This window comes from Natrix helvetica (genome assembly GCF_964273705.1).
Source record: "Natrix helvetica genome assembly, chromosome: 1".
Lineage (NCBI taxonomy): Eukaryota > Metazoa > Chordata > Lepidosauria > Squamata > Natricidae > Natrix > Natrix helvetica.
In genome coordinates this window covers 209,437,004-209,459,880 of record NC_138548.1, presented here as the reverse complement: position 1 = coordinate 209,459,880, position 22,877 = coordinate 209,437,004, and the positions used below count along the sequence as shown (strand labels likewise).

Sequence of the window (22,877 nt, the reverse complement as noted above, 5' to 3'; positions counted from 1 at the left end):
AACATGTCCCTTTATTCATTGCCAGCACTGATGGATTGAAATGAGGAAATGGCTATGTCGGTTGGACATAATGAGATTTGATGCAACAGACCAGTCTGGACTTTTCACCTCAATCAGGTTGGTTATCCTGACAGCTAAATTTCCCCTTTACAGGTCACCCTTAGATGGTAGTCTAGTAAACGGGTATCAAACACGCGGTATCACTTTGCCATCACGTGACGTATCACGATGTTTTTCCCCTTCGCGGAGCTGGGGTGGGCATGGCCTGTGTGTGACCCATCCGGCCTATTGCAATTCAGATTTGACTGTTGAGTGGAAATTTTTATAGAAGGTAATTCACTACCTTGAGAATCTCCTAGTTGAGAGAAAGCTTGTGATAACTTTCAAAAGCAAAACATGTAATCTTATACCAGGGGTGAAATGCTACCGGTTTGGACAGGTTCACCCAAACCAGTAGTAAAAATGCTACCAGTTCGGGTGAACCGGTATTTCCGACAATCAGCTGTGACGCATGATTTATATTAGCTACAATCGTCGGATTTCCTGCTTTCTAGCTAATCTAAATTGCACGGCACAGTGGATTCCCCCGCCCTTCCTGTTCTATTTACCTTTGCAGGTGCGCTCGGTAGCAGGCTCCGCCCACCCACCCAGACATCATCATGCCCCGTCTTTGAAGCTCTGCGCATGCACGGAAGGTCCTGCGCATGCGCTGAGGTGGCATGTGCGAGCTAAGCGAAGCAAACCGGTAGTGAAGGTGAGTTGATTTCACCCCTGCTTTATATTATTCCGAAATATACACATAAAGAATTCTACTTGTTACCCCCATCGCATTCCTTACCATACTGAATACTAAGAAATTGCCTTACACAGGGCTACCAAATCAGGCTTGCAAAACTGCAGAGGTCCACTAGCTAGCACTAAAATTATAAGAGACTCTTGCTGCCATCTGGATTTTGAGCAACCAAATGGAAGTTTAGGAGTTAAGTATGAAATAGAAAATATGCTTTGTTTCTAACCTGAAACAAGCCATTGTGTTCTTGAAGTCCCGTGGAATCATTTTGGCTGGCTATGGCTTGGCAGAAATGAAATCTGGAAAGATTTTGAAGAATCCTTGGTACTCTCTGAGCTTGGTTGTTTTCTTGCAGACGTTTCATTATCCAAACTAGCTAACATCATCAGTGCTAGGAAAGGTTTTGTTCCTGATCCTGACTGAAACAAACTCTAAAAGGATCCTGGGGCGATATTAAGAGGGGGAATGTGATGCAGTGGCTCAATGGCTAAGACGCTGAGCTTGTCGATCAGAAGGTCGGCAGTTTCAAATCCCTAGTGCCGTGTAACAGGGTGAACTCCCGTTACTTGTTCCAGCTTCTGCCAACCTAGCAGCTCAAAGGCATGTAAAAAATAGGGACCACTTTGGTGGGAAGGTAACAGTGTTCCGTACACCTTCGATATTTAGTCATGTCAGCCACATGACCACGGAGACGTCTTAGGACAGTGCTGGCTCTTCGGCTTTGAAACAGAGATGAGCACTGCCCCCTAGAGTCAAGAATGACTAGCACACGTGTGCAGGGGAACCTGTACCTTTACCTAGGACAAAACCAGTGTATCTTGATCTGTCTTGCCACACCTCTTCCTGACCTGTGCAGCTCACTCATCCCATAAATTCCAATGCTTTTTTTCTTTACTTTTTTCTCTTGAGCCACCGCCAGCGTCATGAAGACATGAGTTTTTCCCAGTCTTCTCCCCCACCATTATTTCCGCCCAGAATCTAATATCTGGAACAGAACCAACCTATTTTATTCCATATGTATGCCAAACTGTGCAAAACACAGACATTTCAGTTTAGGCACAGGCCAGCTGTTCCAGGCACGGAATGGTCTGTGCATAAAAAAATTTGCACATCCCTATGGTAGCCTGAGGCTTTCAAAATCTAGTCTGCTCAGCATATATGACGCATGGGAGGGGGCACATATTTTTCTTCTCTTCCACTGAGCAAAAGAAAGATGGATTTGTCCACTGTGAAGGACAAATGTGAACCCAGCTGCCTCCAGCTGGTACCTGGGATACGTTGGGCTGCAACGGGGCAGTCCATACTGCATCATCCCCAACCCCTCAAGAGCAAAAGCAGCAGTTTTTATGGCATCCCCACCATGAGAGGAAGAAGAGGAAAATTAATTCCAATCCAAGAATAGGGCTTGGCAGCTCTTCATGGCCAAGATTGCAGTCTCGGCGCTTGTTTTGCCAAATGGCTTTTTAAAAAAAATATTTTATTTTGTTTGTACAAACTTCACATCTTTGCAACACATTACATTTTTTACATATCTGTTATGATTTTTTTTAATCTATACAAGTAAGTCTTTTATAACTATAGCTTTATATATTTGTACATTTACATTATTTCATACATTGTTTTCATTCTATATATTATATATTATGATATATGATATATATTATATATTATGTATTTGTGTTACAACCCCTGGTATGCCCTTTATTTATTTATCAGCACAAATACAACACAAATATATATATCAGTACCATATATCATCAGCTAGCCATACCCTTACTGGGATTCGAACCTGGGATGTATTATATCTTAGGCAGAAGTCTTAGCCACTAAGCCACAGGCTCGACTCCTTATCAGTTGAGCCAGGGAAATAGGTATGTATTTGTGTTACAACCCCTGGTATGCCTAAATATGGGAGGAAGGTCACTACTCCCTCATTTCTGTCCTTCAGCTTATCACAGAAGACCATGCAGGCAGAAAACCATATTTTTATTTTTTAATGTTGCCTTTTTATATTTGTGTTGTATTTGTACTGATAAATAAATAAAGGGAGACTAGTATAGATCTAAATACAACACAAATATAAAAAGGCAACATTAAAAAATAAAAATATGGTTTTCTGCCTCCATGGTCTTCTGTGATAAGCCGAAGGACAGAAATGAGGGAGTAGTGACCTTCCTCCCATATTTAGGCATACCAGGGGTTGTAACACAAATACATACATATATATATATATATATATATACATATATATATATATACATATACATATACGTATACGTATATGTATTTGTGTTACAACCCCTGGTATGCCCCTCCCTTTATTTATTTATCAGCACAAATACAACACACACACACAGTCACACACATATATATATATATATATATATAAGTTTTTTACTACATTTAAGTCATTTTGTATTTTATTTATTTGGTATAGTCTATCTCCTATTTCTATCTTTTAATCATTTTCTGGTTTTGTAGTTGTCTATTGATTTGTTAATCTTCCTTCCTTTCTTTTTGGCTTTCCTGCTCCCCCCCCTCCCCCCCGCTTTCCTCTAGCCAATTGTACAATAAATCCCATAAGGAGTAGTATTCAGATTCTTCTTTCTCTTTTAGTTCTTTCGTGAGCATATCCATCTCTGCACATTCCAATATTTTTTTTATTACGTTTTCTTCTGTTGGTGTATAATTATTTTTCCAGTTTTGAGTGAATGTAATTCTCGCTGCCGTAATTATGTGTAGAATTAAGAATCTAATATTTTTTTTCATAATTTCCTTTTATAATTCCTAAAAAAAATAGTTCAGGTTGTAGTGCAATTTAGTGTTTAGTAATCTCCTCTAGCCAATCTTTAATTTTTTTCCAATACTTTTTCGCAGATGTGCACGTCCACCACATATGGTAGTAGGTTCCATGTTGCTGGTTGCATTTCCAACAGATAGGTGAACACTCCGGGAACATTTTCACAATTCTCGCTGGTGGCAGGTGCCATCTGTAGAACATCTTGTACATGTTTTCTCTATATGTTGTTGCCATCATTAATTTGTAATTTATTTCCCAAATTTTTCCCATTCCGCCAATTCTATACTATACCCAAAATTTATCGCCCATTTTATCATCGTTTCTTTCACATTTTTTTCTTCCATTTTGAATTTTAATAAATTGTGGTATATTTTTAATCAATTTTTCTTTGGTTCCCTGTAGAATTTTATCCAGCTCTTGCGGCTCCTTATAGAATCCATCCCTTTCCCTGTCTATTTTATACCTTGCCTGTATTTGTAAATAGGGCCACCAGCCTATATCTATTCCCTCGTCTTTCAATTCTTGCCTTGTTTTCAGTCTTTCTTGGTTGTCTAATATATCTTTATATCTTATTATCTTGTTTATGTCCAATAAGTTCGGGTATATCAGAGCTTCCATGGTGGAAAGCCAGATTGGGATTTTGTTGTAGTGTTTTGTTTTGATTTTTAACCAAGTTTGTAGTACAGCTTTTCTAATTAAATGTTTTTGAAAATAGCTATGAATTCTGTCTTTTTCTCCAATTTTCCAGATCTTTCTTAATTTTCTGAATCATTTTAACATAATTATCTTCCCTAATTGTTGATTATTTCTCTGTCAGCCAAATTCCTAAATATTTTACTTTTTTACTATTTGCATTCCCATATTTTCCTCTAATTCTTGCTCTTGTTTTTTGCCGAATGGCTTTTCACCCAGCGATCTGGGGGTTGATTATTTCTTTAGCATCAATCCAGCCAGGCGCAGAGAAAAGTTTTCATCTTCCCAGGGCCATTTAGGCTTTAGAGACAGAGAATGCTGAACAGGAGAAGCAATTCAGGTGGGAGAGAGAGAGAGAAGGAGAAGGAACAGCTTTCCAATAACTACACAGGAAAGGAGACATTGGGTCATTTGTTCTAAGAGTCTCTCACACCAATGTGGGTGACCTTTAAAAGCTGGTGTCACCAATGCACAAGATTTTGCTAAAGAAGGATAATAATTTTGCCTTCAAAATTCATTTGTGGCTTTTGATCATGCTGCTCAGAAAAGGAGCCTGGAAAGACAGCGTTGTAAATGTTGGCAGAACCAAGAAGCCACCTAAATGAGCCTCACAGAGGAACTGCCCGTCAGGTTTCATCCTATGCATCTACCTATTCCATGGTTGTACTTTCCAGGGGTGCAGAAATTATCGTTCCCAAATCATATAAATTAAAGAAAGCTGGAATCCATGAATATATTTACAGAAGAAATAGAAGCAAGCCGAGTCACTGCAATACGGAAAAAGTGCAGAGGACTTTTGCCTATCTCCTGTTCTGTACTCACAATTATAGTGTACTTTGGCCTGTTTCCTAGAGGGTGCAGAGTAGTTAGCTGTTCACTGCAGTGCTGGTTGTGTGTCATTAATTAAATGCTCTTACTACTGTCCATAATCAACTCAAAATCTTTTTTGTGCATGATATATACCAAACCTAAGTGTCTCACTTCTTATTTAAGAAACTGGAGAGCTCTTAGGTGAATATGCTTATAGGAAAAAAAGCATCATTACATTGAAATATCTAGCACATATACTTAAGTAGTCACTATATATGAGAGCCATGATGGCGCAATGGTTAGAATGCAGTATTGCAGGCAAATTCTGCATTCCACTGCCAGTAGTTCGATCCTGACCGACTCAAGGTTGACTCAGCCTTCTATCCTTCTGAAAGTACTAAAATGAGGGCCCAGATTGTTGGGGGCAATATGCTGGCTGTACGTATATAGTCTGTATGTATATGTTACTGTGAAAGTCCGAAATCTGGTGAATGTCGACATTCACCAGTGAATGTCGACATTCACATAGTCGCTTGGTGTATGTCCGAAATATTTGCTAAATACCCTTATCCTCTCGACACCCTTACCCTAATACCCTTATCCTGTCGACACCTCGGCTCCTCGCTTCCTTTTAAGCGTCTTCTATTCGCGGACTTCTTTTTTTAAAAAACCTGCGATCCTGCACGGTTAGAACGAGTAGTTTCCAGGACCGCGAATTGAAAAGCAAAAGTAAAGCGTTACGCTGACTCGTTATATATATGTCACCGTGAAAGACCGAAATTGGTATGTGTCGACATTTATTTATTTATTTATTTATTTATTTATTTATTTATTTATTTATTTATTTATTTATTTATTTATTTATTTATTTATTTATTTATTTATTTATTTATTTATTTATTTATTTATATTTGGTGCTTCTAGACCGCCCCCTCTCCCAGAAGGGACTCGGGGCGGTGTACAGTCCATAGAGAATATCACAAAATACAATAAAAAATTAAATATGTACAGTTTGGAGGAGGTTAAAATGCAATTAAAAGAACTGTACAAAGCTAATATAAATATAAATTTTAAATCCCTAAAACAGACACAACAAATTAAAAAAAAACCCTAAGATAACCAGATAATAATACATTTGCCAGGAGGGACAGTTGTAATTATGCCAGGCCTGCTAATCGGAACAGGTGAGTCTTCAATTTTTGCCGGAAGGAGCGGAGGTCAGAAGTGATTCTAATGTCGGGGGGGAGGTCATTCCAGAGGGTTGGGCCCATCACAGAGAAGGCCCTACTCCTTGGTGTCGCCCGTTGGCATTGCCTAGTGGACGGCACCAGGAGAAGTCTCTCCCTGTGTGAGCGAATTGGCCGCAGGGATGTATGTGGGAGGATGCGATCCCGCAAGTAACTAGGTCCCGTGCCATGGAGCGCTTTAAAGATGGTAATCAGCACCTTGAAACGCACCCGAAAAACCACAGGTAGCCAGTGCAGCTCGCGCAGGAGAGGTGTTACGTGGGAGTACCTCGTACTCCCCATCACAGCCCGCGCGGCTGCGTTCTGAACTAACTGCAGTCTCCGGGCGCGTCCCAAGGGCAGCCCCATGTAGAGAGCGTTGCAGTAATCCAGGCGGGACGTCACCAGCGCATGAGTGACCGTGCGTAGGGCATCCCGGTCCAGTAGGGGGTGCAATTGGCGCACCAGGCGAACCTGGTGGAACGCCCCCCTCGCCACGGCTGCCACATGGTCATCCATTGACAGCCGGGCATCAAGGAGGACGCCCAAATTGCGCGCCCGTTCCACAGGGGGCAATTGTTCGCCCCCTATGGCCAGCGATGGAATCAGCTGGCTGAACCGAGGTGCCGGTAGCCACAGCCACTCGGTCTTGGAGGGGTTGAGTTTAAGTCTGTTGTCCCCCATCCAGACCCCGACGGCTTCCAAGCACCGGGACATCACTTCGACAGCCTCGTTGGGGTGGTTTGGGGTTGAAATATACAGCTGAGTATCATCAGCGTAGAGGTGATACTCAACCCCAAAACCACAGATGATCTCACCCAGCAGCTTCACATATGTGTTGAACAGGAGAGGCGAGAGGACCGACCCCTGTGGCACTCTACAAGTGAGTGGCCTCGGGGTCGACCTCTGTCCCCCTGTCAACACACATTGCCTCCGGTCGGAGAGGTAGGAGCCGAACCACCGCAAAACGGTACCTCCGACTCCTATCCCCTCCAACCGGCGCAATAGGATACCATGGTCGATGGTATCAAAAGCCGCCGAGAGGTCTAATAGGACCAGGATAGAGGAACAACCTCTATCTCTGGCCCTCCAGAGATCATCAACCAACGCGACCAAGGCTGTCTCTGTGCTGTGCCCGGGTCGGAAGCCGGACTGGCGTGAGTCTAGATACTCGGATTCGTCAAGGTGTTGTGGAAACTGCTGCGCCACCACATTCTCAACAACCTTCGCTAAAAACGGAAGGTTGGAGACTGGACGATAGTTAGCTAGCTCCATTGGGTCGAGTGTAGGCCTCTGAAGTAAGGGCCTCACCACCGCCTCCTTCAAGGCGGTTGGTAAGGATCCCTCACCCAATGAGGCATTCACCAGGCCCAGAAGCCAGCCTCGTGTCACCTCCCAAGATGCCAGTACCAACCAGGAGGGACACGGGTCCATTAAACATGTGGTGGGTCGCAGCCGTCCACGCAACCTATCCAAATCCTCGGGGGCAACAGAATCAAACTCCTCCCAGGATGGTCTCACAAGACTCGCTGTTGGCGGCCCGTCCGGTCCACTGAGGGGGGCCCATCCGCTCCGGATCTGAGCGACTTTATCCTGCAGATATTCCCCAAACTCCTCTGCTCTGCCCTGCAAGGGTGCCCCCTGCGTCCTCTGTGACAAGAGGGAGCGGGTCACCCTAAACAGGGTGGCAGGGCGGTTATCTGCGGACGCAATAAGAGCAGCGCAATATCTACGTTTGGCCGCCCTTAATGCCACAAGGTAGGTCCGTAAATAGGCTCTTACCTGTGTTCGATCAGATTCGGAGCGTGAGGACCTCCACCTGCTCTCTAGACGTCTCCTATGGCGCTTCATCACCCTCACCGGTGAATGTCGACATTCACCAATTTCGGTCTTTCATTCACCGGTGAATGTCGACATTCACCAATTTCGGTCTTTCATTCACCGGTGAATGTCGACATTCACCAATTTCGGTCTTTCATTCACCGGTGAATGTCGACATTCACCAATTTCGGTCTTTCATTCACCGGTGAATGTCGACATTCACCAATTTCGGTCTTTCACAGTGACATATACATATACACACAGAACAAACACACGTGTTCTCCCCTCATAAACTTTTCTTCTATAGCTTCTCTAAATGAACAGCATCCATACATGGACAACAGAAGTCCAGATTAATATCTAAAGACCTTTTCCTGAACCATCTTCAATAAAAATGATGTGACTGGTAGCCTCAATCACTAGCAAATCTTAACCTAAAGCACAATAGATAGATGGGTGGCTGGAATGGTACAATGCCACCAGTCCCCACTCTTGTGTTTCCCAAATTCTTCCAGGAAATTTAAACCACTCTGTCTGAATGTTTGGCTTTTCTCACCAGCTCACCTCAGGGATGCTGGAAATCATGCCTATGATGTTGCCACATTATGGAGTAAGCCAAACAGCCGCTGTGGACTATACTGCCTGATGGCCTGCCCCAAGCTACCATGCTCTGCTTCCCACCACATCCTCTGTGCTGTCAATCTCTTGCTGCAACTTTTCATAACCTTCTTCAGATGGGTCTCCTCAGCTCTGACCTCCAGCCTCCCTGCTGATTCTGATTCCTGAATTGCTTTCAAATATAATCAGCTGCAGAAGGGAGGGGGAACGAGGGGGAGCAGCAGCAGCGAAGGGAGTACATCTCCTTCTTATTAAAAAGCCCACTGTGTTTTTCACGGGAGAGATTATTTTGCCCCGGCGTAGGCAGCCCCCTCCCCACCTTAGCTAGCAGTTCATTTCCATTCTCAATGAATGTAGCAGACGGGGTCCTGTGCCTCTTTATTGAATTGCTTGCAGCCAAGGGTTTAAAGGCCACAGCAGGGGGAGTATTATTAAAGGAGGGAAATGAGTCATATTGGAAAGCTTCAATCTGAATTAAAGTGTGTTTGTTCGGCAATATATTAGCTCTGGAGAGGACCTGAAAAGAGATTCAGCGCTGGAGTCTCTTAGAGACAACTTTTCAATCAAGAGTAGTCCTTCGCATCAGCACCTTGGCTAGCACCCACAGAGGCAGAAATCAAGGCAGCATGCACTGCTTAGAAAAATAATTATTATTTACTGTATATGTATCAGGGCCCAGGGCCTATTGTATTCCTTTGCTTGCAAGCATAGTTGGTCAAAAAAGAAAAGAAAATCCCCCCCCCAAAAAAAACAAATATTCTATAATCATAATAAATGTATACAAATGTGGTTAGTTTTGCCTCTTTGACCTTATTTGCATAATACATTTAGGTCTTTTGTATTTTTTTTCTGTTTGTTTAATGATGGAAAGGAGCAATAAAATAGGTAGTGACCAGAAAGCTTGACTAGGTGGGATTTTATTTAAACTGCTATCCTTTAACCCGGGGATCCCCAACCCCCGGCCTGTGGACCAACACCGGTCCACAGCATGTCAGAACTGGGCCGCGCATACCAGCGAAGCTCCATCTGCAGGATGCAGGCAGCACACCCCCTTCCAGTCTACGGAAAAACCTCTCTCCACAGAACCAATCCCTGGTGCCCAAAAGGTTAGGGGGCGCTGCTTTAACCTATGAGATTTTACCTAGTGCTACCCATACACTATCAACACTGAGAGCTAGAAACATGCTTTGAACATTTTTTAAAAGAGGATAGTAAATTCTGCACAAATTTATGCTTTTGTAAAATGTCCTGTAAGCCTCCTTGAATTCCCAAGTGTGAATAGGTGGAAATATAAATTTTCTAAATAAATAAATATTCATGGAACTTCTCCTACCACAGACTTCCTATGCCCATCAATAAGGGTAGAAGCATTTTCCATGTTTTTCATTCTCACAATAAATCTCCCTTAAACCAGAAGGATTGCAGGTGTTTTTTTTACTGTATAGGCATTTTTCCAATACAGTAAATACATTTGTTCTATCTCCTTTGTTGCAATGTCATTATTAAACTAATATGGCTTAGAATGTAAGTAAGCTTTCAACACTGTGCTCTTGATATTATTATTATTTTACTGAGTACTAACCAAATCCACATCCATTAGAATATGAATGGAGACTCAAATACTTGTTGAATCATTTGCAAAAATGCCTCAGGGGACAGTTGCCTCACTAAGACCAGCAGGGAATTCATGGCATAGTCAGCAACTATGGATTCCCAAACATTATACACTTTCACCACTGAACTTAGAAGTATCCTCAGAATTTTCTGTGCAAATAATTCTGCAGTACTCAGCTATGTTTAAGGTAGTAACTGAAATCCAGCCCTCTGTTATATAATTTCATTATCAATATATTTATCTATAAAAGTTGTTCCTCCGGTCATTCCTTTTAGATAGTGATAGTAAACCTATGACATGCGTGTCACAGATGGCACGCCATGTCATTTTTGGTGACATGCCATACCTACAGAACCTCTGGAAGTTATATGAAAAGGTGCCACCTTGAGAATATTTGAAAATCAAATATGAATGGATCACATTTTCTTTCTGAAGACTAAAGGCCACACAAGAGCATTCATTGAAATTTCCAGGCCTTGGACAACCAAGAGCTGCCTCGGATAGGCATTTCTTTTTTCTTGAGAAACAGATAAATTGAAAATAATTTGCAATGATGTATGTATTTATTTAAGGGACATGGTGGCTCAGTGGTTAAGATACTGAGCTAGTCGATCAAAAAGGTCGCCAGTTCGGCAGTTCGAATCCCTAGCGCCACGTAACAGAGTGAGCTCCCGTTAACTTGGCCCAGCTTCTGCCAACCTAGCAGTTTGAAAGCATGTAAAAATGCAAGTAGAAAAATAGAGACCACCTGTGGTGGGAAGGTAACAGCGTTCCGTGCGCCTTTGGCGTTTAGTCATGCCGGCCACATGACCACAGAGAGGTCTTCAGACAGCGCTGGCTCTTCGGCTTAGAAATGGAGATGAGCACCGCCCCCTAGAGTCGGGAACGACTAGCACATATGTGAGAGGGGAACCTTTACCTTTATGTATTTATTTATTAAATAACAGATTTAAATAGTTTATTACTCTTTGTTATGAATTGTTTCTCTTTTGTCAGAGAGAGGGAAAACACACCAGCTGAGTGAAGGTAGGTATTTCCTGCTCCAGGAAACGGGCAGGGGCTTACCAAGAGACCCTCTTGGAATGGAGAAGACAACAACATTCTCTCTCTTTTAGGAACACAATCTAGGGAAAGTAGTGGGATAAGAAAGCAACAGCTACACAGAATGAAATGGGTATATATCCTCAGGACCAACCATTTTGCTTACCCTGTAAACAGAATTTATCTTTAGAAGTTTAGTTATGTGCAAGACGCAGAGGAAAAAACCTGAAACCGGAGAGGCAAGAAGTTGCAAGAGACGGTAAAGATTTGGCAACATTCAGTTGCTGTTTGTCATTATTTCTCAGGATGCCAGTGTGTTAAGAGATGCCCCAACAGGCTACCCTATAACCTGGATTGAGAGCAGAGGTGGTATTCAGCAGGTTCTGACCAGTTCTAGAGAACCAGTAGCGGAAATTTTGAGTAGTTCTGAGAACCAGTAAATACCACCGCTAACTGGCCTCGCCCCCATCTATTCTCTGCCTCCCGAGTCCCAGATGATTGGGAGGAAATGGGGAATGTGCAGTATCCTTCCTCTGGAGTGGGGAGGGAATGGAGATTTTACAGTATCCGTCCCCTGCCACGCCCACCAAGCCATGCCCACCAAGCCACACCCATAGAAACGGTAGTAAAAATTTTTGAATCCCACTACTGGTTGAGAGAGCCAATTTGTCCTAGGGGTTATGGCACTGGGCTGGAAAATAGTACCCCATGAGTGCAAGTCTTGCTTTAGCCATGAAAGGCAGCTGGGGGACCTTTGACCCATCACTCTCAGCCCAACTCACCTCACAGAACTGAGGTGGGGAAAGTTGGGGGAGGAAGGTGTGGATTGGATATGTTCACCACACATAGACATATTTGTAAAACTAATAAAAGGTTTTTTTTTTAAATAAACAAATAAATAAAATCAGATCTACAAAAGAATATTCTCCTTAAATTAGCTGCTATTATTTATTTAATTACCTAAATGGATAGCTCCCCCCCCCCCAATTGTACCGTATATACCTGACATATTTGGCTATCCTAGATAGGCACTGAGGTAACGTGGCAATGGAGAAGAGACCAATTCCACAGTTATTCGGTCAACTGGATAACTTTTAAACTCAGCCGTTTTGCCTTTTATTGCCAAAAGTTGATAGTAATCTGTGCACACAACAGAAATTCGAGATTTGTTCAATTCAGAATCAATTATATTTTGGATAGAAAACTTCACTGTAGGGCAGGGGCAAGAGAAGAACTAAAGCCAATTAAAAATGCATGCGCAGGAAATGGGGGGGAGGAAGAGGTTGCTTTCCTTCTGAAGGCCAATATGCTTTGAAGCGTTTCTTTCAAACCTCATGGGATCTAGAAATTTATTTTTAAAATATGTTACGTAACAATGTTATATTAGAATCAACTCTCTTTATATTCTATTCAGAATTTACGTATATTCTATTTAGAATCCGTGTACCTATATTCCATATTGATTAAAAAATGGAGAATTATTCTCAAGTAACTTCCAGGGAAAAAGTTAAAAGTTAAAAGGGGGGGCGGGAGTGGGGGGGGGAGAGAGAGGCTGGAATGAAGATTGAAAGGAATGGAAATCAAGAGCTCCCCCTAATGGACAGACACAGAGCAGGCAGGGAACAGTGCGTAATGGAAAAGAAACTCAAACCTTTTCAGTTACTAGAGAGACAATGGCTTAAATCTTGGCTAATCTAAAGAACAGGGGTGGCTTGAGTTAGCAGCTCCTGGGTTTCAAGGGTGAACAAGCCATTTCACAGTGTTATCCCCTAACTCATCCTAGACTCATACGTATTCTTATTTTCTTTAGCAGTACATTTACATGAATTCAGGTCAAGTGCGGGTTGATCAAATTACAAATATACAGGTCCCATTTAATTTCTTTACCTGGACCCCAAGATGCCCCAAGGCGAGCCTGGATCAAGAAACACACTAATAAGTAAAGAACTGCAAAGCCCAGGACTGTATTGTGAACGTTAAATGAATTGCAAGTTTAAAAAAAAATACTTTGGGCTAACTGTGCCTTTAAAAATGTATTTCAACAACATAATTTGTGAGTAGCATTTGGGGGTTCTCTTTGTTGCTGTTGCAAGTGCTCAAAGAAACTAGGGAGTCAGAAAAGCCTGCTTAAGAATTGCAAATCCCTCCCAAGACTATTATTATGGCAAACCTCAATCTACCTTCTGCTCACTGATGATCTAACAGAGAGACTAAGATGAGAAATGAACTCCAAGATCGGGCTGGAAAGAGGGTGGACTAAATTCGGCTGAAAGCCCATTATGCTTCCTAAATGCGCGCATTGTATTTACCTGAAAGGAAGGCAAGCTGTTTTGTTCTAAATACTTTATCATTAAAATGGGAGGATTGTCTTAAATTCACCGAAAATACAGCAAGGGAGGAAAGGAGGCTTTTTTTTAAAAAAAAACAACTAATCTTCCTCTGGCAGGGGGCCATCTTAAATTCAAGACTATCTCCTTTTCTAGTAATTATTTTACAATGCAGTGTTTATTTCAAACACGAAGCAGAAGCCGTCTTTATTCCAGTCCTCCCAATAACCCTTCAGAACAAGGTATCACTAAATGGTTGTTTGGAATGGATCCTGAGGCTGAAAAAAGAAGCTAGCACCAAAGCCCCACCAGTCATCTCTCCACAATTAAGCTGGATTTTAATTCAGCCTCGGTATCCTACAGACCTCCATTTCCTACACAGGTGCTTCTCAACTACGGCTAGCTATTTTAAGATATGCGGACTTCAGTTCCCAGAATTCCCTAGCCACCATGGAATTCTGGGAGCTGAAGTCCACATATCTTAAAGAAGCCAAGATTGAGAAGCATTGTTCTACAGCACGGGTATTAAACCCGCCGCGTCACGTTGTCATCATGTGATGTTTCCCAATGTTTTTTCCATTCCTGGAGCTGATGTCTGCCGCCTGTTTGACACTCCTGTTCTACAGGGTTGACATGTGCTCAAGGTGAAGAATTTGAAGACACAGAATAAACATTAGGAGAGTGAAAACTCTTTTGAGCAAGAAGTGCTGTTTGAATAAGTGCCCAATGTGCAGAGATTAATTCGAGGCCCGTGATGGTGAATATATGGCATGATTGCCAGAGGTGGCACGTGGAGCCCCCTCTGCAGGCACGCAAACTCTCCCGCTGATTTTTGAGTCTCTACTGTCCATGCGGAAGACACGCGTGCGTACACTGGGGGGGGGGGCATACGCCCATGCACGGGTGAAGCGGCCCCTCTCAGCCAGGAGGCTTCAGGAGGGCCTCCGGAGCCTGGGAAGGGCGAAAATGGCCTGTCTGCCATTGGGGGGGGGTTGTGCACACATGTGTGGGGGTTGCATGCGCAGGGCACATTGCATTGTGGGTGTGGGCACACACATTATCACGTGCGCACACACACAATTTCGGCACGCGAGGACAAAAAGCTTAGCCATCACTGTCCTAGGCCATGCATATACAGCCAGCCTGCCCAATAGGGGGCATTAGTCACATCCTGGCTTAAAACTAAGTCCCCCCCTCCCCTTATTCTTCTCCTTTTCCTCATCATCCGAACAGGCTGAAACCACCCGGTTAACAAGGTTGCTTTTTATGGGACATAAGTGCCCCTCTCCTCCAGCTAAGAGCTGCTTGCTGGGTGCTGTTTTCTTGACAGTCGTCATTCTAATGTAGTTGGGTCAAACGTGGCTTCCCTCCCAAGCAGGGTGTGTGCGAACTTGGAGTTTGTAGACGAGAGCCGCCTACAATTCGGCAAGTAGCCCAGTTCAGAAAGGGCGCCTGCATTAGGGGCAGAATAATTTTAACGAATCTAATACTACCGAAATGGGGACAGCGATGGACCTTTCTATACGACCACCTTTACCATATTACATACGTCAAGGCCCGGATACGGCGTCTTATGGTGCACCTGCCAACTTCAGTGCCTTGATTCATCCAGGTAAAAACCAGCCCCATTTTTTCTATGGGTTTCTTTTAAAAAAAAAAAAAAACCCTGCCTCTCCAGGACCCATTGCAGTGCAGTGTGTATATGTGGTTGCAATCATGCTCTTCCATAGCCATGGCTGAGAGCAGAAAGAGCCAGGAAGTAGTTAAAAGCTAAAGAGGGGGGAATTTATTATTTTTATCAAAATGAGGCTATGACAGCTGTTTAAATGCAGGAACATCTGGCAGTCACCTGACCCCGTGAAGCAGCAGGGCCAAAAGGGGCTCCAGGCACCCATCAGCTACTTTAAGTGGCTATTGAGCATAATAAATGGAGAAAAAAGACGAGAGCCAGTTCTTTCCCCCCAGAACAGGGCAGTGCTGAACGCAGCAAGTGAGCAGACTCAGGGAGGGGACAAGCTGAATTATCTGGGAAGGAGGACATGTGCCCTTGTCCAAGGATCAGAAGTAGACAAAGGTGGCTCTTTGCCACGATTTCAGAAAGTTACTTCGTGGCCAGTAAGTGCATAACTCTGAAGTAGAGCAGACTGCCCCATTTTCATAGGGAGAAACCTGCTTTCCGAAAACAGGTCTTGGTGAGATAAGCAGCAAATTCACAAGCCTCTATACAGGCAGTCCTTGACTTACAACAGTTCACTTAGTGGCCGTTTGTACTTACAACGGCACTGAAAAAAGTGACTTGGGACCCCGTTTTTCAAAGTTACGACCTTTGCAGCTTCCCTGTGATCAGAATTCAGACGCTTGGCAGCTGGCTCATATTCATGATGGCCGTAGTGTCCTGGGATCTCCTTTCGCGACCTTCTGACAAACAAAGTGAGCATAGTTCACTTGACAGCCGTGTTACTAAGTTAACCACTGCAGTCATTCAACAACTGTGGCAAGAAGGTTTGTTAAATGGAGCAACTCACTTAACAAATGTCTCAGCAACAGAAATTCTGGGCTCCATTGTAGCCATGAGTCAAGGCCTAGCTGTAGAGGCTCCCCCAGGATGGAGTCTGTTTAAGTGGAACCCCAAGAAACTCAAGATCAGTTACAGCCCTCCCTCACCCTTGAGAACTGAAGATAAAATTAACCTTTCCCTCCAAGTTATGCTCTGCCTGATGAATTGGGGTATCAATGTATCTAAAGCCCCACAACGCTCATCAAGGGGATACAGGGGAAAGTGAGAAATGCAATCAGGCAACAGCATCAAAAATTCCCCTTGCAGAGCAAGATTGGAAGCGTGCCAGTCTGCTTTGATGCAAATTCAAATTGTAACACCAAGGCGCTTCGATGCAATTGAGACAAGAGCTTACTCATTCTTCCCAGCCATGCCAGAGTGTCTCAGTCCATCACACCTTTGACACTTAAATGTGATTACAGCAGGAAGAGGGTCACAGGAAGCGAAGCTGGATTCAAGGGGGGCGGGGAGAATAAAGGACTTGGTGTAGCAGAATCAAAGTAATGGACCAGCTGCAAATGTCTCTGGTTTAACTTGGCTTGGGTTTTTTTTCTTTTCTTAAGGCAGTTTTCTTATAACGCTGTCTCATAATGTTGAGTTAATATACATGAGGACAGATTTCAGAAAACGGCTTCACTGCAGGTATACAACTCGGTTTTCTAAAGTGTTTTTTTTTCTTTTTTAAGATTTTTTTTTAAATCCTGCCTTTATTATTTTTGTAAACAACTCAAGGTGGCAGACATACCTAATACTCTTTCCTCCTCCATTTTCCACACAACAGCCCTTTGAGGCTTGGTTGGGCTGTGAGAGGGTGAAGTCACCCAAGTGGTTTTCATGCCTAAGGCAGGCCTAGAATTTACACTCTCCTGGTTTCTAGACTGATCCATTAACTAGACCAGGGGTGTCCAAACGTGGGAACTTTAAGACTTGTGGACTTCAACTCCCAGAATTCTGGGAGTTGAAGTCCACAAGTCTTAAAGTTCCCACGTTTGGACACCCCTGAACTAGACCAAACTGGCTTGCTTTTTAGTTCAACTATGCCTTTATTTTGCAAAAAAAAAAAAAAAAAAGACATTCCTCCAAACACAGATAATTTTCTCCATTATGTAAAAACAAATGCCTTTTTCTAAAAGCTCAAAAATCAGTTGGTTACACATGGCTCATGGCAGTGTAAATCTTGCCCCATGCTCAGGTGCATCTTCAGCCACACATCTTCTAATCATGCCCTTTCCGAGGCCTTTACTTAATCAGTCACTATTATCCCCTCCCCACAGCCTTGCCTGGCTAAGTAAATTCAAAATTGGGTAGTCTCCACTACACCTACAAAGTATGTGTTATAAAGCAAAACTGCATGCTTCTTTCTCCTTGTAGTGTTTGGGGTGTTTTAAATTTATTTTATTAGCCACAAGCTCTGAATCTTTCTCTCATATTCTGCAAACATATGTTGACAGTATCTGCACAAAATCAAGGTAAGTTTAAAAAAAAAAACTAAAGATGCAGAACCATAAGAGAACTAAGGCAGTTCACATACTTTCTTTAACTACCAGCTGACATAAGTATAGTTAGAAACTTTTCAAAAGTTGATTCCCTGGTTAAGTAACCAACTGGGTATAAGGTAAACCTCACCTGAACAGCTTGCAAAACAGGACCCAATCCTATAGCAGAAATGCCTAATTTAGTTTTTATTTATTTCATATATCTAAACTTCCCGACTCCCTGTGATCAGTGCCAGTTGGTCTACCAATTTCCTCTCAGTTTGAAGGCAGATCATGGTGGCAATTGGACCCTGGGCTCAGAGTCAAAAGGCATCCAGCAGAATCGCCTTGCAGTTATGCCAGGATGCTGCCCTCTTTGGAAAGTGAATGGACATCTGCTTGTTAGCAATTGCCTTGTAGCACTCCCCTCTGCCCTTCTTTTAAAAGACTGCCTCTCAGCAACACACTTTTATGCCAGGTAAAGAACAGGGCGTTTGTAACAAGGCACTGTTATGGGGCTTATTTGAGACAGAGAATAAATCCTAGAGAGTCATCTTGAGTTTTGCAAATGATCTCTTTTGAGCAATATCATTAATACAATTTAGCTTTACTTCATCACTGGAATAAAAAGTAAGTTCTATCTTTTATATTAGTCAACAGATATAGCCAGCAGAGTGACTACTGATCAATAGAAGATAACACACTTTGCATCCCAAAGATTCTAAGTTGGTTGTCTCTCGTTTTTGTTTTTAAAAACGTAGCAATGATATAGAAAAAGCTGAACATTCTGGCACTCCATGGTGGCCATATAGTCAAATCTAATACAAGTTAGCCTCCTAGATTTATAATGCATGAAACTGGTTCTGACTCATTCATAGGTAATCTAAACTAAACAAAACCCACGTCAAACTCTACATAAAAGTAATTGGAATTTTTTTAACTGAACAGGAAGGGAGCACTCCAGAACCCAGAAACCCAAATTCTGAGTTCACTGCACTGACTTCAGTTTATCATGTGCCTTAAAAGAGACATCACCTCCCATGGACGTTGTTCTAGACTTCTTGTAAAAAAAAACAAAGTGGTTATTGAAAATTATTGTTCTTAATGAAAATTAATAACAAAAATTATTAACTAAGAGGAAATATGTAGATGCCAATATACTGTTTTAAGGATGGATTCTACTTCCTGAAGACTAAAAAGTTGGTCTTTTTCTTACATGGACCGAAAGGAGATGTCATTATAGATTGTCAACATCATGTGAAAACCACTGGATCATATTGGAGTGTTTTAGATTCCTACAACGCAAGACTGAGGCTTTACATTCTTCCTTCATTGTTGTTAGATGGGGATCCAGTGGATTTGAACAACAACTGTATTCTCAGACAAAAGCATCTCCTTTTTCTTAGGTCGGGGCCACCACTTATTTGTCCCCCCCCCCAAATGCAGAGAATTGGAATACAGGGGAAAGAAAGGAAATAAACAATGTCTTCATAACGCATCTTGACAAAAATTAGACTGAGGATTACAACTAAGAAAGGTCATGCAGACCAAGCATATTCACTAATGTTTCAATATCTACCAGGGCGTTTTTTCCCCATTTCTTATAACTTGGTTTAAAATAAGAACCAGTTGCCAGCCATTTTCCAATTTAATTAGATGTACGTGGGGAGGGCGAGTCCCCTTCCCAGGAAAGGGGAGAGGGTGTCTGAGCTAATAGTTTGTATTTTTACACCCATATACACAAGCTGGTTTGAAAAGCAGGAAAATCATCTCATTCGCACTTTCCCTTGGATGCTCTTTTTTAATGCAAAGTATAAATAAAGAAATAAATCCTAAAACAACTAAGCAAATAATAAATATCTGCATTAGGAGGTACATCTCTTTTTCAAACCCAGCACAGATCTTGTTCCTTTGATCTCTTTCCTTTCAGACCACTGCCCCCTCCAAGAAAATAAAAATAAAAAACTGATTATCTGCTTAAAACAAAGGGTTTTATCACCTTAAAAGCAATCTCTTCTGCTAATGAAAAAGGCTAGAGGTGGCCTCTAAAGATTTTTCTCCTCTTCCTGCCTTAAAGAACAGAATCAGCCAAAGAACCTCAACCTAGTAGTGAGATCTTACCTTCTGGAAGTCTAAATGCAATTCCTTGAAAGGGGAGCGGGGAGCAGATCAGCCTTCATGAAATTGTTGAAAAGTAAAAATTGATTGTTATGAAATCCGATTCTCAACCGCCCAGTGCTTAATGAGCCCATTCCTTATTTCTCCCTGCAACATTATAATGCCGTAAAAAGAAAAATAAGACACACAGAGAGAAAAATTAAAAATGAAGCTGAGGCGCTGCTTCAACTCCTGATTTGCAAGCACTAAAAATGGCAATGCCATTTACCTGTGAAAGAATTATTTTGCACACAGGCAGCTGTGGATGTAGCAGGCAGAAGAGAAGAATCAAAATTTTATGATCCTTCCTGGGTGTTATTATTTGTCTGTTCTAAGAAGAAATAAGGAAGTTATAAAGTTCCAAACCACCAGAAAAGGAGTGTGAGATAAGAGTTGGTTTGGTGTTTTGTTTTTTTAAAAAAAAGACTTTTTAAAAACATGGCAGCTGATTTGGTGGAAGGAAGAAAAACATTCAAAGCCTAAGGGGATGGTGGCAGAAAAAGGCAAAAGGTCTGGGTAAAAAGGCCCCTGCAATTATTTTATATCACTTCCATTAAGTGCTTCTTTATTCAGCTTAACTGGATAAATTGGAGGCACAGGCCTCCAGGTAAACAGTTAGTGGGGAAAGTATATCCTCGGTTTAACAACAAAAAAACAATATTTCCAGGCTAACCTATTTATAATACACTTGGTGTGCTGTCTTATAAGCAAACTAACATGGAAGCATATTGTCTGCAGCAACACAATCACCTCTCTTTTGTGTGTCTGTGTGTGTAATAGAGGAAATGGTTTGTTTAGGGAGGGGGTGCATCTCCTTTTTCATCCCTATTGCTTCAGAAGATGGGTGCAAGTGGCTCATAAGATTCAGGAGGGAGGCAACCAGGTTTTGTGCCAGGAGGAGGCTTGCATATACAAAGCTAGCTCTTGGATCCGCTGTTTTGTTTGTCTCTGCCTAGCCAAAATTCTTCCCTAAGGAAATCTAGGAGCTGGCCTGGAAAATCAGCTGGGGAGACTAAACAATGGATCAAAGGCTTCGCCACACCTGAGGCTGGTAGAACTAAATTCACAATTAGTAAAAAAAAGAGGTAGGAAAGGTCAATGCTTTGCTTAAAATTACTCTTGTTTAATTCGGATGCCAGGAATAACCATTAGGTTGGAGAAAAGCTAGGAACGGCATCAGAAAAAAGCTTGTGCCCCTCTTCTAACCCCTGGCTGAAGCTGTGCTCTGGGGAAAAAAAGTGATGGTCTGATAAATCACGAATTGGAATTTAAACAACAACGTCTTGGATTGCGTTGGGGATCTGGCGAGGTGATCCGTTCCATACCTCCTAGGAAATCCTGCTACACGTTATAAATATGTGGGATGCACGGCACTTCCACGCAACCCTTCCCAAGAATACATCGATTGGCATTTCGGTGGGCGGGCTCACCCATACAAGTATATCACACACTGCCTGTCCACTATGAGCTTGCGTGGCCGCCGCACGGTATATTCACGCACACGAGCCACCCACGGTACCTCAAAAACGGTCATTCCCCACGTATCAACACCGCCTTACTACAAGGCACGGATCAACCCCGATCCGCACAACAAGCTAGCGGGAAGCGCACCGGCCACGTGCCTGCGTTTGTACACACAACCAGTAGTACGTGACGGCGCAGCCGAGCTTCAACAGTTGTACCCGCGGGGCCCGAAAAGTAACGCTAGCCTATTCCGAGCCAAGCGGAACCCGAGCACCGCTCCGCGAGGACGTCCCGGGCACGAAGGCCCTCGGTTGGCTGGCTGGCTGGCTGGCCCGAGCAGCTTTTCACGGCGGGTGTTTTGCTTTTGGCCAAGAGACGCGAGGGGAGAGAGCGCGTCTCCACCCGGGCTTCCACCTCAACTGCCCCACGCCCCGCCGATCTGCAGGCGAGGAAAACCCGACCCGCCAGCCCAGGCGATGTTTTCGCGAGCCGCCAGACAGATCGTCGCCCGCCAGGAGGTGTTTTTTTAATAGCTCGGCAATCGCTGTCCTAACGTCCCCCTTCCCCGTTTGGATCGAGGCGGAGGAGCAGACGGCTTGCGGGCTGCCTGGACGGTTTGCGCCCCGCGCGAAGGGAACGGCACTCCCCCCCCCCATGCTTCTCCCACCCAAACGCGCTTCTTCCCGCCACACCGGCCCTCCCCGGTCCCCCCCCCCCCCAAGACATCAGCGTCACGCGCGGAACTTTGGAGAGTCGCGTCGAGCCTCCTCCGTTCGCTTCTTAGCAAACGCAGCCCAGAGTCGAGTCAAAGTTAGGAAAACAGTGCCGTCGGGGGAAAGCTGCCGGCTAAGTTCCCAATCGTACCGGGCGCTCTCGGGTTCTGGACGCCCCGCTCCCTCTTCCTCCCGCCTCTGGGACCAAGTTTGCTCCCGGTGCGAGGTTGCCGTCCCCGGCCAACTTCCCCTCCCTCGCCCGGCGCTTCCCCGTGTCAGCCAGTCGGCTCCCGCCCGCGGTCGTCCTGCGACGCGCCTTACCTCTCTCACAAGCCACTGGCTGAGGGCGAGCCGTACCCAGCTGAGGACCTTCATGTTTCAAGGGAGAGATCTTTTCACCAGCATTGAGAGCGGGAAGGAGAGGAGGAAAAACTGGGGAGCCGGAGGAAGGGAGGAAGAGAGAAGGAGAGGTTGGAGGGAAAGATGTGGGGAGGTCGAGTGCTGCTGCTTAAGAAAGACCCCCCCTCCTCCTCAAGAGAGAGAGAGAGAGAGAGAAAGAGAGAGAGAGAGAAGCAATCCTCGGGGTGGGGAGCGCGAAAGAGCTGAGCGGGAGAAGAAGGATGAGCAGCAGGTTCTCGGAGCAGCAGCCCAAGATGCACCGAGCCCTGACAGGAAGGGAGGGGGACAGATGCAGAAAGTTGACTCTGCACTTGATTGGGGACTGGGGGGGGCGGAGGGGCGCCTGCACAGGCGGGCGTTGAGTTCCACGT

The 22,877-nt window shown here is 43.8% G+C and overlaps 1 protein-coding gene across 1 annotated transcript in view; it reads right to left on the bottom strand.

Moving 5' to 3' along the window:
* The window catches only part of NXPH4 (neurexophilin 4), a gene marked incomplete at its 3' end in the record, with an annotated part of 117,842 nt that extends 95,287 nt beyond the window's left edge, over positions 1 to 22,555 (bottom strand). The window contains exon 1 of the mRNA XM_081936567.1: positions 22,429 to 22,555. Coding sequence (XP_081792693.1) covers positions 22,429 to 22,482 — 54 coding nt within the window. The 5' untranslated portion in view covers positions 22,483 to 22,555. The remainder of the gene's footprint in view (positions 1 to 22,428) is intronic.
* Between the last annotated feature and the right edge of the window lie 322 nt (positions 22,556 to 22,877).